The sequence below is a fragment of the Mesoplodon densirostris genome, chromosome 4 (genome assembly GCF_025265405.1).
Source record: "Mesoplodon densirostris isolate mMesDen1 chromosome 4, mMesDen1 primary haplotype, whole genome shotgun sequence".
Taxonomy (NCBI): Eukaryota; Metazoa; Chordata; class Mammalia; order Artiodactyla; family Ziphiidae; genus Mesoplodon; species Mesoplodon densirostris.
The window spans coordinates 174426346-174440286 of record NC_082664.1 but is presented as its reverse complement, the minus strand read 5'-3'; the positions used below and the strand labels follow the sequence as shown (position 1 = coordinate 174440286).

The following is a 13941-nucleotide window of genomic DNA, read 5'->3' as shown; positions in this document are numbered from 1 at the left end:
TGATTACAAGATGTTTGAGGTTCTCAAGAAAGATTATTCTGAGGAAGTACTTGAGTTGTTTACACAACCCAAAATTTACCAAATGACTACTTCGGTTCAGAATATGCCTCCTGATCTGCTACATTTTTAAGCAAAATGCTCAGGAATGTATCAGAAGTATTAAAAAAAGAAAAGCCTGTGGATCAGGCAGGGTAGTGATCCTAACCTTTTACTGAAAAGGAGCCTTATTATTTCTCTAATGATGTGATTATCTGAAATAAAAGGTGATGAGGAAAAAGAGGATGAGACTATAATTTACTGGCTTGGACTGGTACCTTCATGAGAGATGTCTGAAATATTTCTGAGGTCATTGGGATAAGAAGTTTCAAGCAGAATTCATTTCCCGAAAACGTGGGCTCTGTGATCCCACGAGGGGTCCACTGACCATGGTAACAGACAGGCTCTCAAGGTATCTTCGAGGCTTTAGGTCCTGCCACTGAGATGGTGATGTAGGAAGCAAATCACCCCTTTGAGACTCCTGGGGAGAACTGAGGGGAAGAAGGGGTCTTGGACCTAAGCAGCTCAAGCTGGTGGGAACTAGCACGTTTGTAATTTGAATATAAAAAAGAAGAAAAAGTTGACACCAGGCTGGAGAGATCTGCAAATGTGAGTTACACACAGTAAAACCGAAGACAGGAGAGATGATCAGGAAGCTAAGAGAAGAAGAAAGCATGAAACCTACAGATGCTATTCAAAGAGCCTCCTGCTCAAACCACTTCTATAAATTTTTTTAAATAGACAGAATGTTTAAGTTTAATTAAGCTGAGTTTCTTACCTCATCCAAAACTTCTAGGGTTGCTAAATCATCTACATCCTTGAGGCTGGAAATTAAAGATCTGCTGAAGTTACTTTTCTTGGTGTAAAGACGTTCATGCCTGAGAAGCAATAAAAAAGAAAAGAAAAAAGAAAATCCTTTCTGACTTGAGAACTTATTACTAATCATAGTAAAAGTCAAATTTAGATACTAAGAAACTGGAAAACATCTAAGAAGCTGATTTGCTAAATTCAACGATAACAATTTACCAGAAAACAGCCTCATGTATTTGATCTGTCTTCTCTTCACTGGGAAAATGCAACACATTAAACTTACTTCATGGATGATCAAAAGAGCTCATTATTTCCATCAAGAACTACCTGATATATAATATTCTTTAAAGCTTCCTCTAAATTCTGATGTGTAATTTAATCGGTTACAAAGTGGTGAGTTGGAGCGATTTTCACTCATTAGATTTCCAGTTTTGTCTGAGGTAGTGTTAGCCCACTGGTAGTCAAGGAATGATCATTTGAAAAATTATTATTCAGCAGAATTTAAGAGGAATACAAAATAAGCCACACTGGGGACTTTTCAAAGGTAAAATGTATGCAGAAAATTGATTTCAGGTACCAGGAAGTTTATTTTCAAAGTGAAACATTTCAGCAATTTCAATAACAGCGTAAAGATCTTGATTTGACATAAGGTCTGGAGAAGTTGCTGAGGTAAACACAAGGGTTCGTTTCAACTCTTCTGGACATGAAATCCACTCTATGTTGAGCATAACTGCATTTTCAGTGTTTATTTTTGGGCAGACTGTTATGCATTTGAATCTGTCCATTAGTGAAAGGGGAAGGAATACACAGATTACGAAGCATGATAAGAATCGTACCACTTACCCACCAAACTGTAATGGTTTCTCATTGCTTAGAGAATTAAGTCACTATTGATAACGGTCCCCCCTCTACCTATGGCCAATCCCGTTTTGTGCACTCGATTCCATCTCCTCTCACGTACTCAAGGATATCACTCCTGCTGGGTCCTCTTTGTCTCCTGTATCACTCATTTCTCCCTCTCGACTGTTATAACATCTTCCCCAAAAGAAACAAACAATCAAACAAACCACCTGTCCTTGAGTTGGTTTCCTCCATCTACCGTTCCACTTCCCTGCTTTACAGCAAAACTCCTCAAAAGAATTACCTATACTTAACTCTTCCATTTCACTCCACCCATTAAGAAAACCCACGTCAGGCGGGCTGTCACCACACTCCATGGAAACGGCTTCCATGAAGGACAACAGTGCCCTTCTTTACATTGCTGAGTCCCACGGTCCATTCTAAGTCCTCATCTTACTGAACCTACTGGCAGCACAAACTCTTCTTGAACACGTTAGTCTTGGTGTCTTCTGTCCTGCTCTGCATTCTCCTCCTCACCTCGCTGGCATCCCCGTCTCGGTATCTGTTTCTGGTTTCTCCTCATCTTGCTACTGCCACATTTTTGAGTCTCCCAAGCTTCGGTCCTTAGAGCTATTTTCTTCTCTATCAACATGTACTTCCTGATTTCATCACTTTAAATACCACTCGTGCACTGACAGCTCTGCTCATCTCCAGACCTAAGCACCCAGCTGCTCGCTCGACGCTTCACTTGGCTGTGAAAGTGGCTGACTTAACATGTCCCGAACCTGCTCCTGCCCACGACCCTCATCTCAGCCCATGGTGATCCATTCCTCTGCTTGTCAGCCTGACCCCTGGCTCCTGACTCTTTCTCATACCCCTCCTGCAACCTGTGTACAAAGCCCCTCAGCTCTTCCATCAAATCCAATCCAGAACCAAACCTTTCTCACCACCATCACCTCCACTACAGTTCGTCTCACACCACAGCAGCCTCCCCGCTGCCACCTTTGCCTCTGATATCCTTCTCAACACTGCACTCAGAGTGAGATTTTAAAAATAAGTAAGATTTGTCCTTTGTCTTTTAATTTCCTCCTCAGTCCCATCTGTGTGATGAAACTTTTCACAGTCTATCTCAAATGCCACCTGTTTTAAACTCTCAGCATAATTCTGTACATCCTTCTGGACAGACATCTTAGTTAAGTCATTTCAGTCAATCACTTGTGTACAGGGCTTACTCCCTTTACTAGACTGTAAAGTCCCTCAGGATGGTGCTGGAATGGTTGGACATCCACATGCAGAAAAAAAAAAAAAGAATCTAGACACTAAACTTACAAAATTTTCACAAAAATTAAGTTAAAATAAGTCATAGCATATATACACTACCAAATTTAAAACAGATAGCTAGTGGGAAGCAGCCGCATAGCACGGGGAGATCAGCTTGGTGCTTTGTGACCACCTAGAGGGGTGGGATAGGGAGGGTGGGAGGGAGGGAGATGCTATGGGGATATATGTATATGTATAACTGATTTACTTTGTTATAAAGCAGAAACTAACACACCATTGTAGAGCAATTATACTCCAATAAAGATGTTAAAATAAATAAATAGATAAGTCATAGGTCTAAATGTAAAATACAAAACTATAAAACTTCTAGATGAAAATATAGGAGAAAAAAGCTAGATAACCTTGGGTGTAGAAATGAGTGTGTGGACACAATACCCAAACATCATCCATGAAAGAAAAAAGTGATAAGGTAGACTTCATTAAAATGAAAAATTCCTGGGCTTCCCTGGTGGCACAGTGGTTAAGAATCCGCCTGCCAATGCAGGGAACATGGGTTCTAGCCCTGGTCCGGGAAGATCCCACATGCCGTGGAGCAACTAAGCCTGTGCGCCACAACTACTGAGCCTGTGCTCTAGAGCCCACGCGCCACAAGTACTGAAGCCCGCGCGCCTAGAGCCCATGCTCCGCAGCAAGAGAAGACACTGCAATGAGAAGCCCGCGCACTGCAATGAAGATTAGCCCCTGCTCGGCACAACTAGAGAAAGCCTGCGCACAGCAATGAAGACCCAATGCAGCCAAAAATATTTTTTTAAAAAAAGAAAAACTTCTGTTCTGTGAAAGACACCATTGGGACTTCCCTGCTGGCACAGTGGTTAAGAATCCATCTGCCAATGCAGGGAACACAGGTTTGAGCCCTGGTCCGGGAAGATTCCACATGCCACGGAGCAACTAAGTGTGTGCACCACAACTACTGAGCACATGTGCCACAACTACTGAAGCCCACGTGCCTAGAGCCCCAGCTCTGCAACAAGAAAAGCCATCGCAGTGAGAAGGCCGTGCACAATGAAGAGTAGCCCCCCTCACCGCAACTAGAGAAAGTCCACGCACAGCAATGAAGACCCGACACAGCCAAAAATAAATAAATAAATACATACATACATACATAAATAAATAAATAAAATTATAAAGTAAAAAAAAAAAAACTTAAACAAAAAGACACTGTTAAGAGAATAAAAAGTGAAGTCACAGGCTGGCAGAAAACATTTGCAAATAATATATCTGATTAAGGACTTGTATCTAATAATATGAACAGTGCTTTACTCCTACTTGCAATTCTTAGATGTTTCCATATTAATTTTTATAGCATTTACAAAAATGTATAATTATGCACTTATTTGTGTAGATAATTTAGCTAATATTTGAATCCCTTACTACAATACAAGCTCCAACATACACAAGACTGTGTCTTTAGTTTCCTATTGTGTCCTTGGAACAAGGAGATGATTGAGAACACAGTAGGTCCTCAATAAATATTAGTTGAATGAATGAGTGAATGCATATCTCCCACAATTTCTGGCACAGGATTTGCCCATAGTTGGTCTCCACATTTGCTGAACTCGACAAGAATCATCTTTCATATGCCCTTATTTCCAAAGAAACTCATATGACATATGATTTTTAAGAAAATAGAGAAAGATATCCAATTATGTATTTAACTTAAGTGAAGCCCTGAATTTTCCATCTGTTTTTATGGGTCCATTTGGCATCCAAAGACTGTTCCTGGAGAATGACAAGGAGTGGATGGTGACAAGGAGCCTGGACTCAGGCACGAGCCCTGCAGCTGAAACAGCAGGAGGGACAGTGGTCCATGGTGAGGCTGGACTCCAGGCTCTACGGGAAGCCAACGGAATATTTTAATCAAAGGGCAGAGTGTGGAAACAATACGGTGGAGTAGCATGTTTTAGTAAAGAAAAAGAAATCATTTTTACTATATTCTAGAAATAAACATTATCACTAGGTAAAGAAAGCCAAGAAAAGTTAAACTTCAAGTAGTGAATGCAATTCAGGGTCATCTATTCTAAGAACATATTAGATGATAAATGTGGCATTTCAAACTAGTAGAGAAAGAAAAAAATTCAAGAAATTGTGCTGGAACAGCTGGTTAAAATTTGGGGAATCATGTACTTTATGTAAAAATTAATTCCAGATGGATTAACAAACATTTAAAATGTCATCATAAAAGTTCTAGGAGAAGATGCAAAAGAACGGCTGTGTAGTAATGGGATACAGATGGAATTTGTAAGTATGAAAAGATAGAAAGGAGAATTTAAAAATGGAAGAGATTTGACAATACAATTTTAATATGAGTATAATAAAACACAAGTAAAAGAGAAAATGGGAAAAATATTTGCAATATGTATGATGGACAAAGAATTAATATGTCTAATATATCAAGAACTCTTGAAACTCAAAGAACACTGAATATGAGATACCATGAGATACTAAGATAGCAATCTTGTATTGAACACACAAGTTTTAGGCTTGTCTCTTTTAATTTGGGAAGATAAATTTATCACTATCACCATTTCCTAAAAAACACATGTTATCACCAAAAAATGTTGGAAGCTAATAATCTTACCTAGACTAACAATATTTAAAAAGCTGAATCATATCATCTCTGTTGCTTCTTCCAACCCTGGAATTCTCTGTCAGCCGAAGTTTGTGTACTGATAGGTATACTCTTGTAGCGTATGGCTGTCTGCTTCATTCTGAAGAGAAAAAAGTCCTTTTCCATGACTTTGAAAAACTAGGTTTTACCATTCATAAAGACTTCATCAGGGGACTTGAGAAGATGCTTTGGCCCTATTCTAGAGCATAGCTCCTTTACTTAGATTTCTCTCCAGTTACAGAGTAGAGGGGCTAAGGTATATGGGGAGTGGCCAAGCAGGCAGCAATAATGGCCATAAAGCCAGTGAGGAACAGGGTTGACTGATAAATTATTCTACATTGAACTAAATTCTGAGGTGGCTATACAGAAAATCAAAAGTTATTTCTGAAGCTGTATAAATCCCTTCCTTTGTTTAGGTCTTGGAATTATTGACACCAACATTGCAGTTAAGAGGCTGGGCTCTAGAATCTGAATGCTCAGATCAAATAACAAAAGATTTTGTGAAGATAAGCAAAATGGATTATTTCTTGTAAAACTCTCATTTAAAATGGGCATATGGAAATGCCTTATATATAATTGCTACTATTATTCCAGCTGTGGCCCTACCACTGGCTAGCCATGTGGCCTTCTGCTTCCTCAGAAATAAAATGGAAATAATAATGGCTATTTCACAAGGATGTTGTGAGATTAAATAATACATGTAAAGTGATTCATTCAGGGCCTGCTATGGTTAACAAATTCTTCTTATTATTATTATTATTATTGCCTTTATGATCATAGGTTTAATCCTCATTTACTTTATATTTTATATTTAATATTTATATTGAATTATATATTTAATTTCTATTTATTTCATATTTAGTTGTCTTCACTCTCGTTTTGTCCCAGAGGTGACCTCTCTACCCTCCTCAAGCATGAACTGTAAATACATGACACTGAACTCAGCAATAAACTGAGCAGGGAGTGAGAAAATGTGGGCCCAGGTCTTGCTGATGGAGGATTCATGAGCATCACTGATTTTGAAGGACTTCATTGTATGTATTATTAAGTCCTATGTATACCCTGATGGTAGTATCTCAGCAGGAAATGGGCATCATATCAGCAAACAACTCTTCCTTTCTTTGTTTCTCCTCCCTGTGTCACTGCAGTGCTCAGGCTGATTTTACAGGTAACAGAGCTGATGCTCAGTCAGGTGCTGGAGGAACGTGGTGAAAAGGCACATGGTGTCAGGCATATGTCGGGGCCAGCACACTCCCCTCCCATCTCCCACTGCTTCAGAGTTCGGCGCTGCTCTCCACGAGGTCAGTTTAACCGGAGAAGTCCCCTGGCCATGGGGACTGCCTATTTACATTTCTCCCATATCTGTATTTCTGTATCACCAATGACTGCTGGACACAGCCATCACAATAGACTGCTCTAGAAAGCACTGGCAGCATTGCTGTCACTTGGTTGGGTCTTAAACATAATAGAGACAATGGGGCCAAAAAAAAAAAAAACGACAGTTACAGCTGTCACGACAAAGTAGCATGAGTGAAGGACTCACATTTATACTCCCTCAAGTGGCATGGTTAGTTGCATCAAGAATACTTAATATTTTAAAAACTACACAATTGACCACATATAAGATCATAGGGTGTAAGAGTGAGAAAAGCAGTTAAATAAAATAGTCCAATTCCCTTTAATTTTAAGAATTGTGAAAAGTGAGGTAAACAAGTTTGCGATGTGTTCACAAAATCTCAACAAACCCAGTTATTAATATGATATCTCCATTCCTGCTCTGATTCATTAGACTTCTCCCACCCTAAACACACACACACACACACACACACACACACACACACTAGGTAGAGCCTTAAATTGTACGTTTCAACATCCACTACTGCATTCATTCATTCAACAAATACTTAAATTTCTGGAGCATCTAATATGTTTCAGGCACTGTTAGGAGTTGGGATAAAGCTATGAAGACAACAGATAAAGTCCCTGCTCACATGGAACACACATTCTGATGGAAGAGTTAACGATAAATTATAAACAAAAAAGATCATTTCAGCTAGGACAGATATGTCTGGACAGATTCATTTTTGAAGGAGAATATGTTAAAATCAAGCATGCAGCATTGGTTATTGCTTCAAATACTACCGGATTAATGGACAAAGCTGTATTTTTTCACGAGGGTTTTGAAATTACACAAATCATGCAGAGTTAATTCAGGTGCATAAATTAGTTTATAAAAGCTTTTTTTCATGAGTTAAACACTTTAAAAGCTATTAAGGTTGTAATGAATGATTAAGAAAAACTATTTTAAAGGTGTATTCTATGAATGAAAATAAAAAGAATCATCAATTGTGAAAATATTTTATATCTTCTCATTGATACATGTCTCTTTTGGTCATTAATGTAGCCTAAGCACCTAAAATAGTAGCTGGGACATAGTAGGTACTCAATAAATATGTGCAGGATGAATAAATGAATAAATAATTATTTGTCAAAGGAAATTGTCCAATCTTCATCATTACCCTATCTTTCAAGATACTTTTATACTTTTTACATTTTCCTTTTGCCTTCATTTTACAGAATTAATTTCCAATGTTACTTTAATAAATATTTAATTTCTGTGAGACTTGGAGAAGGCAAAGTCAGAATCCTTCCAATAAGATTTTTGTCCTCTTGTGAAAAGTACAGCTTGTTAACCAGATTATATTTTTCATTTACTCCATAATACTGGAGAGACATAGTTTCAGACTACAAATATTTTCTTTCCGTGTTGTCAAAGGTCACAAATACCTCAGGGGTGGTTAGTACAGCTTCACTTGTATTTCAGTTCTACACACTGAAAAAAGAAACAACTCTTGCTGCTCCCTGTTAAACTTTTATCCTTACTATTCAGTTGTACTGCTGTAAACCAACAGCTTTATTTGCTTTTACTTTGGTTAAATATTCTCTGGTAAATATCAAGCTCCATCTTCTAAGGTGATTCAGGAGCCACTGGGGTAGTACAGAAATCCTTTGTTAAACAGAAATATTAATCAATGGTTTTCTTTTAGTTTCCTTATCCATCTTTAAATTCCACTAACAAAGTCACAACTGGTAATACCAATGGGCATACAGGCTCTCACTGGTGTGCCCTGGAAGACTAGTTTTTACTGATCTGCAGTTTGACCCCTTTGACCAATTGTGCAGTTTTGAAATGATGCTGGGGAAGGAGCACACACCAGCCGGGTCAGCCAGATGAGCAGATCAGCTCTGGCGATGACTGGAGTGACAGATGTCATCGTCACCCAGCTCAGCTACACTTTTTTTTTTTTCTTTTTTTGCGTTATGCGGGCCTCTCACTGCTGTGGCCTCTCCCACTGCAGAGCACAGGCTCTGGATGCGCAGGCCTAGCGGCCATGGCTCACGGGCCTAGCCGCTCCGCGGCATGTGGGATCCTCCTGGACTGGGGCACGAACCCGTGTCCCCCGCATCGGCAGGCAGACTCTCAACCACTGCGCCACCAGGGAAGCCCAGAAATATTTTAAAATAAATAAAATATTTTAAAAAATAAAATAAAGATGGGAGAGCAAACTAAAATTCTAAACCACAGAAGGAAACCACATATTGAGGAAACAAATGAACTCATTCATAAGGACATTTCAATCTTGTTAAAATGCAAATCAAAAAATGACTGCTAAGTAGTGTAAGATCAAGAGAAAAAGGAAAGAATTACATTCACAAAAAAAGACAAAGAAATTAGCCAGATATGAACGGCCAGATATAAAAGTCAGATATGATGAAAGAATAAATGGTTAAAAAAATAAAACAGTGAGAAATTCTAGAAATGAAAAACACAGAAATATCGACATGAAAAATCAGTATGTAGGACAGCTCTAACTAGGCCTAGTCTAAGAGAGAATTAGTGAACTGGAAAACAATTTTGAAGAAATTATCTAAAATGCAGCAGAGATTGATAAACCAATGACAAACATGAAAGAGAAATTATAAGACATTTAAGGTAAATTAGGACATTCCGATATTTATCTCTTAGAAGCAGAAAATAAAAAGAATGAGAGAGGATCAATATTTAAAGGAATAATGACTGAAATTTTTCCATAATTGAGTAAGACTTGAGTTCTCATATTGAAAGCATATTCTGAATTCTTAACTGGATAAAGGAGAATATATTTTGTGACTCAAACAGAAGTATTGAGCTTAGGCTAACACAGTGTCCAATATATAGTAGTTTTCAATAATTTTTTTTAATCACTAGAACTTAGAGCACCAGGCTTTTAATCTAAATACTGTGTGGTTCAACCATTCTTATAATGCTTGAATGTTGGGAGGCAATTCTCCATGAGTCTTTCACATTTCTTCATCTCTTGTATTAGCTTTTGTTCTAGACTATATTTGCCATGTTTGCTATACACACATATATATAAAAATAGTGTCTCCCTCCAGGACACATGGAAGTTTTGTTTGCTGTCTGGAATAGTAAAGATAAAGTCTGCTCCAGGGCAAAGTTTAGGCAGATTTGCTAGCAACCCCTTTAAAAGATTAGAGTTTCTCAAGCTCAGGGTTCCCAAACTGTGAGGCAAACCCACTGTGTATACACCATCTACCAAGGACATTCCACATCACCCCTAGGACTTATAGGGCAAGGACAACCAACATGAATGTAAAATTCATGCTGTGGGCTTAACTGTGCATAATAAAGGCCTCTGTCTCTGATCAAGGGTCTCTTCTGCCAGCATTCTTGAAATTGGCAGGTCAACTTATTAGCTTGCAAGTAGGATAAAATCTCAGATCCTTCACAGTTCTTAACATTGGACACCCTATACAATATTGGTACACATCAATCTATGTTTTTTACTTGTTTGTTTGCTTGCTGTTTGTCCATTTGCTTTGGGAAGGATGGGATTGTAGCAGACTGTGGAGCTATACCCACACAAAGATACAAAGATGGGCATTAGGAGCCCACAACCAACCACCTCCTCACTAGAAACTACATGCCCAGTTCCTTCTTTCTGGCACTCTATTCCACTCACAACTTAAATTTTTCCTCACTGAAGGTCTCTCCAGCAAGGCTGTAAACTCACTTAGGCAAGGACTCAAAATTGGCCACAATCATTGGCCATTCATGGGAATAAAGCTTTGTCATTGGGATTAGGATTTGAATCCCTGCTAAGTCATTCGTTACCTGTGCAGCTTTGTACAAGTTAATTAGCCTCTGCAAACCTCAGTTCTTCTTGCTGTGAAAATGGAGGATCATAAAACATTTCCCTCAGGGTTGTTGTAAAATCACAAGATATAAAGTCTTAATACAATGCCCTGCACATAGTAGGCATTAAAGAAATAGGAATTAAATATATTAAACCACAACAGGAATTCAAATATAACTGTTTTTTTAGGTCATGCCCTATTTTCTATGCACTTCTCCCAGCTCCCTAAACAGTGATATGCTCCTGACATGCAATTAATAGGATTTTCATGAATAAGCTTAAATTACAAAAGACTATTCTTTGACTTAACAATACCATCTACAGGAATTTATCTTACGGAAGTAGTAAGAGATTTGTATGCAACTCTATTCATTACAGTGTTACTTATTAGAATTAAAAATAATTAATAACAACCTAAATGCCCAATAATAGGGGGTTATTTAAATCAATCATTGAATAGTCATGCAAGAGAATGTTGTACAGCAATTTTAAAAATTTGTGGTACAGATTGGGAGAAAATATTTGTAAGCAATGCGACCAACAAGGGATTAATCTCCAAAATATACAAACAGCTCATGCAGCTCAATATCAAAAAAACAAACAACTCAATCAAAAAATGGGCAGAAAATCTAAATAGACATTTCTCCAAAGAAGACATACAGATGACCAAGAGGCACATGAAAAGATGCTCAACACTGCTAATTATTAGAGAAATGCAAATAAAAACTCCAATGAGATATCACCTCACACCAGTCAGAATGGCCATCATCAAAAAGTCTACAAAAAATAAAAGCTGGAAAGGGAGTGGAGAAAAGGGAACCCTCCTACACTGTTGGTGGGAATGTAAATTGGTACAGCTACTATGGAGAACAGCATGGAGGTTCCCTAAAAAACTAAACATAGAACTACCATATGATCCAGCAATCCCAGTCCTGGGCATATACCCAGAGAAAAACATGGTTCGAAAGAATACATGCAACCCAATGTTCACTGCAGCATTGTTTACAACAGCCAAGACATGGAAGCAACCTAAATGTCCATCGACAGATGAATGGATAAAGAAGATGTGGTACAATATATACAATGGAATATTACTCAGCCATTAAAAATAATGAAATAATGCCATTTGCAGCAACATGGATGGACCTGGAGATTTTCATACTAAGTGAAGTAAGTCAGACAGAGAAAGACAAATATCATATGATATCTCTTATATGCATAATCTAAAAAAATGATACAAATGAACTTACTTACAAAACAGAAACAGACGCACAGACTTAGAGAATGAACTTATAGTTACCAGGGCAGAAGGGTGGGAAGGAGGGATAGATTGGGAGTTTAGAATTGACATGTACACACTGCTATATTTAAAACAGATAACAAGGACCTACTGTATAGCACAAGGAACTCTGCTCAATATTCTGTAATAACCTAAATGGGAAAAGAAATTGAAAAAGAATACATACATGTATATGTATAACTGAATCACCTTACTGTACACCTGAAACTAAAACAACATTGTTAATCAACTATGCTCCAATAAAAAATAAAAATTTTTAAAAATTTGTGGTACAAGGATATTTAAAAACATGGGTATTTGCTAGTCAGTGAAAGAATGCAGGCTCCAGGACACATATATTCTAATTTTGTTTTTAAATGTATTTCCATTCATAAGATACTAAAAGGTTATAGATTAAAATGTAATCATTGATCGATTTTATGTTGTACATGTCTGTGTAGCTTCTAAATTTCCTAAAATAAACATATATACTATCTATAAGTAAACATATTCAATATTATAAAAACTATAAATAGATCATTAAAAATCAAAATAGGAAGTATAAATAAAATATTTAAAATGATTTTTGAATATAATTCAACCAGGGAAAATGATACCAAAAAATACTAGAGTAAAAAACTATTTCAAGTGTTACATTCAATTTTAAATCCCAAATCTAAGATATCTTACTTCACAGAAAAGGAGACAAATACAAGAAAATATAAGCCAATACTAATCATCTATTGGAGTTTACATTATTTGTTCTGATGAGGCTGTTTAAAAAATGCTGCCAGCTCTCTCCCTCCATGAACAAGGAATTGGGTACCAGACACCACATCTGCTAGTGCCTTGATCTTGGACTTCCCAGTCAACAGAACTAAGCAAATCCAGACCAGAGGGCAGACAGCAGAAGCAAGAAGAACTACAATCCTGCAGCCTGTGGAACAAAAACCACATTCACAGAAAGACAGACAAGATGGAAAGGCAGAGGGCTATGTGCCAGATGAAGGAACAAGATAAAACCCCAGAAAAACAACTAAATGAAGTGGAGATAGGCAACCTTCCAGAAAAAGAATTCAGAATAATGATAGTGGAGATGAATCAGGACCTCGGAAAAAGAATGGAGGCAAATCGAGATGATGCAAGAAACGTTTAACAAAGATCTAGAAGAATTAAAGAACAAACGATCAGAGATGAACAACACAATAACTGAAATGAAAAATACACTAGAAAGAATCAATAGCAGAGTAACTGAGGCAGAAGAGCAGATAAGTGACCTGGAAGACAGAATGGTGGAATTCACTGCTGCAGAACAGAATAAAGAAAAAAGAATGAAAAGAAATGAAGACAGCCTAAGAGACCTCTGGGACAACATTAAACCCAACAACATTCGCATTATAGGGGTCCCAGAGGAGAAGGGAGAGAGAAAGGACCCAAGAAAATATTTGAAGAGATTACAGTCAAAAACTTCCCTAACATGGGAAAGGAAATAGCCACCCAAGTCCAGGAAGTGCAGAGAGTCCCAGGCAGGATAAACCCAAGGAGAAACACTCCGAGACACACAGTAATCAAACAGACAATAATTAAAGGCAAAGAAAAATTACTGAAAGCAGCAAGGTAAAAACGACAAATAATGTACAAGGGAATTCCCATAAGGTTAACAGCTGATTTCTCAGCAGAAACTCTACAAGCCAGAAGGGAGTGGCATGACATATTTAAAGTGATGAAAGGGAAGAACGTACAATGAAGATTACTCTACCCGGCAAGGATCTCATTCAGATTCGATGGAGAAATCAAAAGCTTTACAGACAAGCAAAAGCTAAGAGAAT

General features: G+C 37.8%; 1 protein-coding gene across 3 annotated transcripts in view; it reads right to left on the bottom strand.

The window, feature by feature from the left end:
- The window catches only part of MYO3A (myosin IIIA), a 169124-nt gene that overhangs the window by 93994 nt on the left and 61189 nt on the right, over positions 1–13941 (bottom strand). For all 3 annotated transcript variants that reach the window (XM_060095468.1, XM_060095470.1, XM_060095469.1), the window contains exon 11: positions 815–914. In XM_060095468.1, coding sequence (XP_059951451.1) covers positions 815–914 — 100 coding nt within the window. The remainder of the gene's footprint in view (positions 1–814; positions 915–13941) is intronic.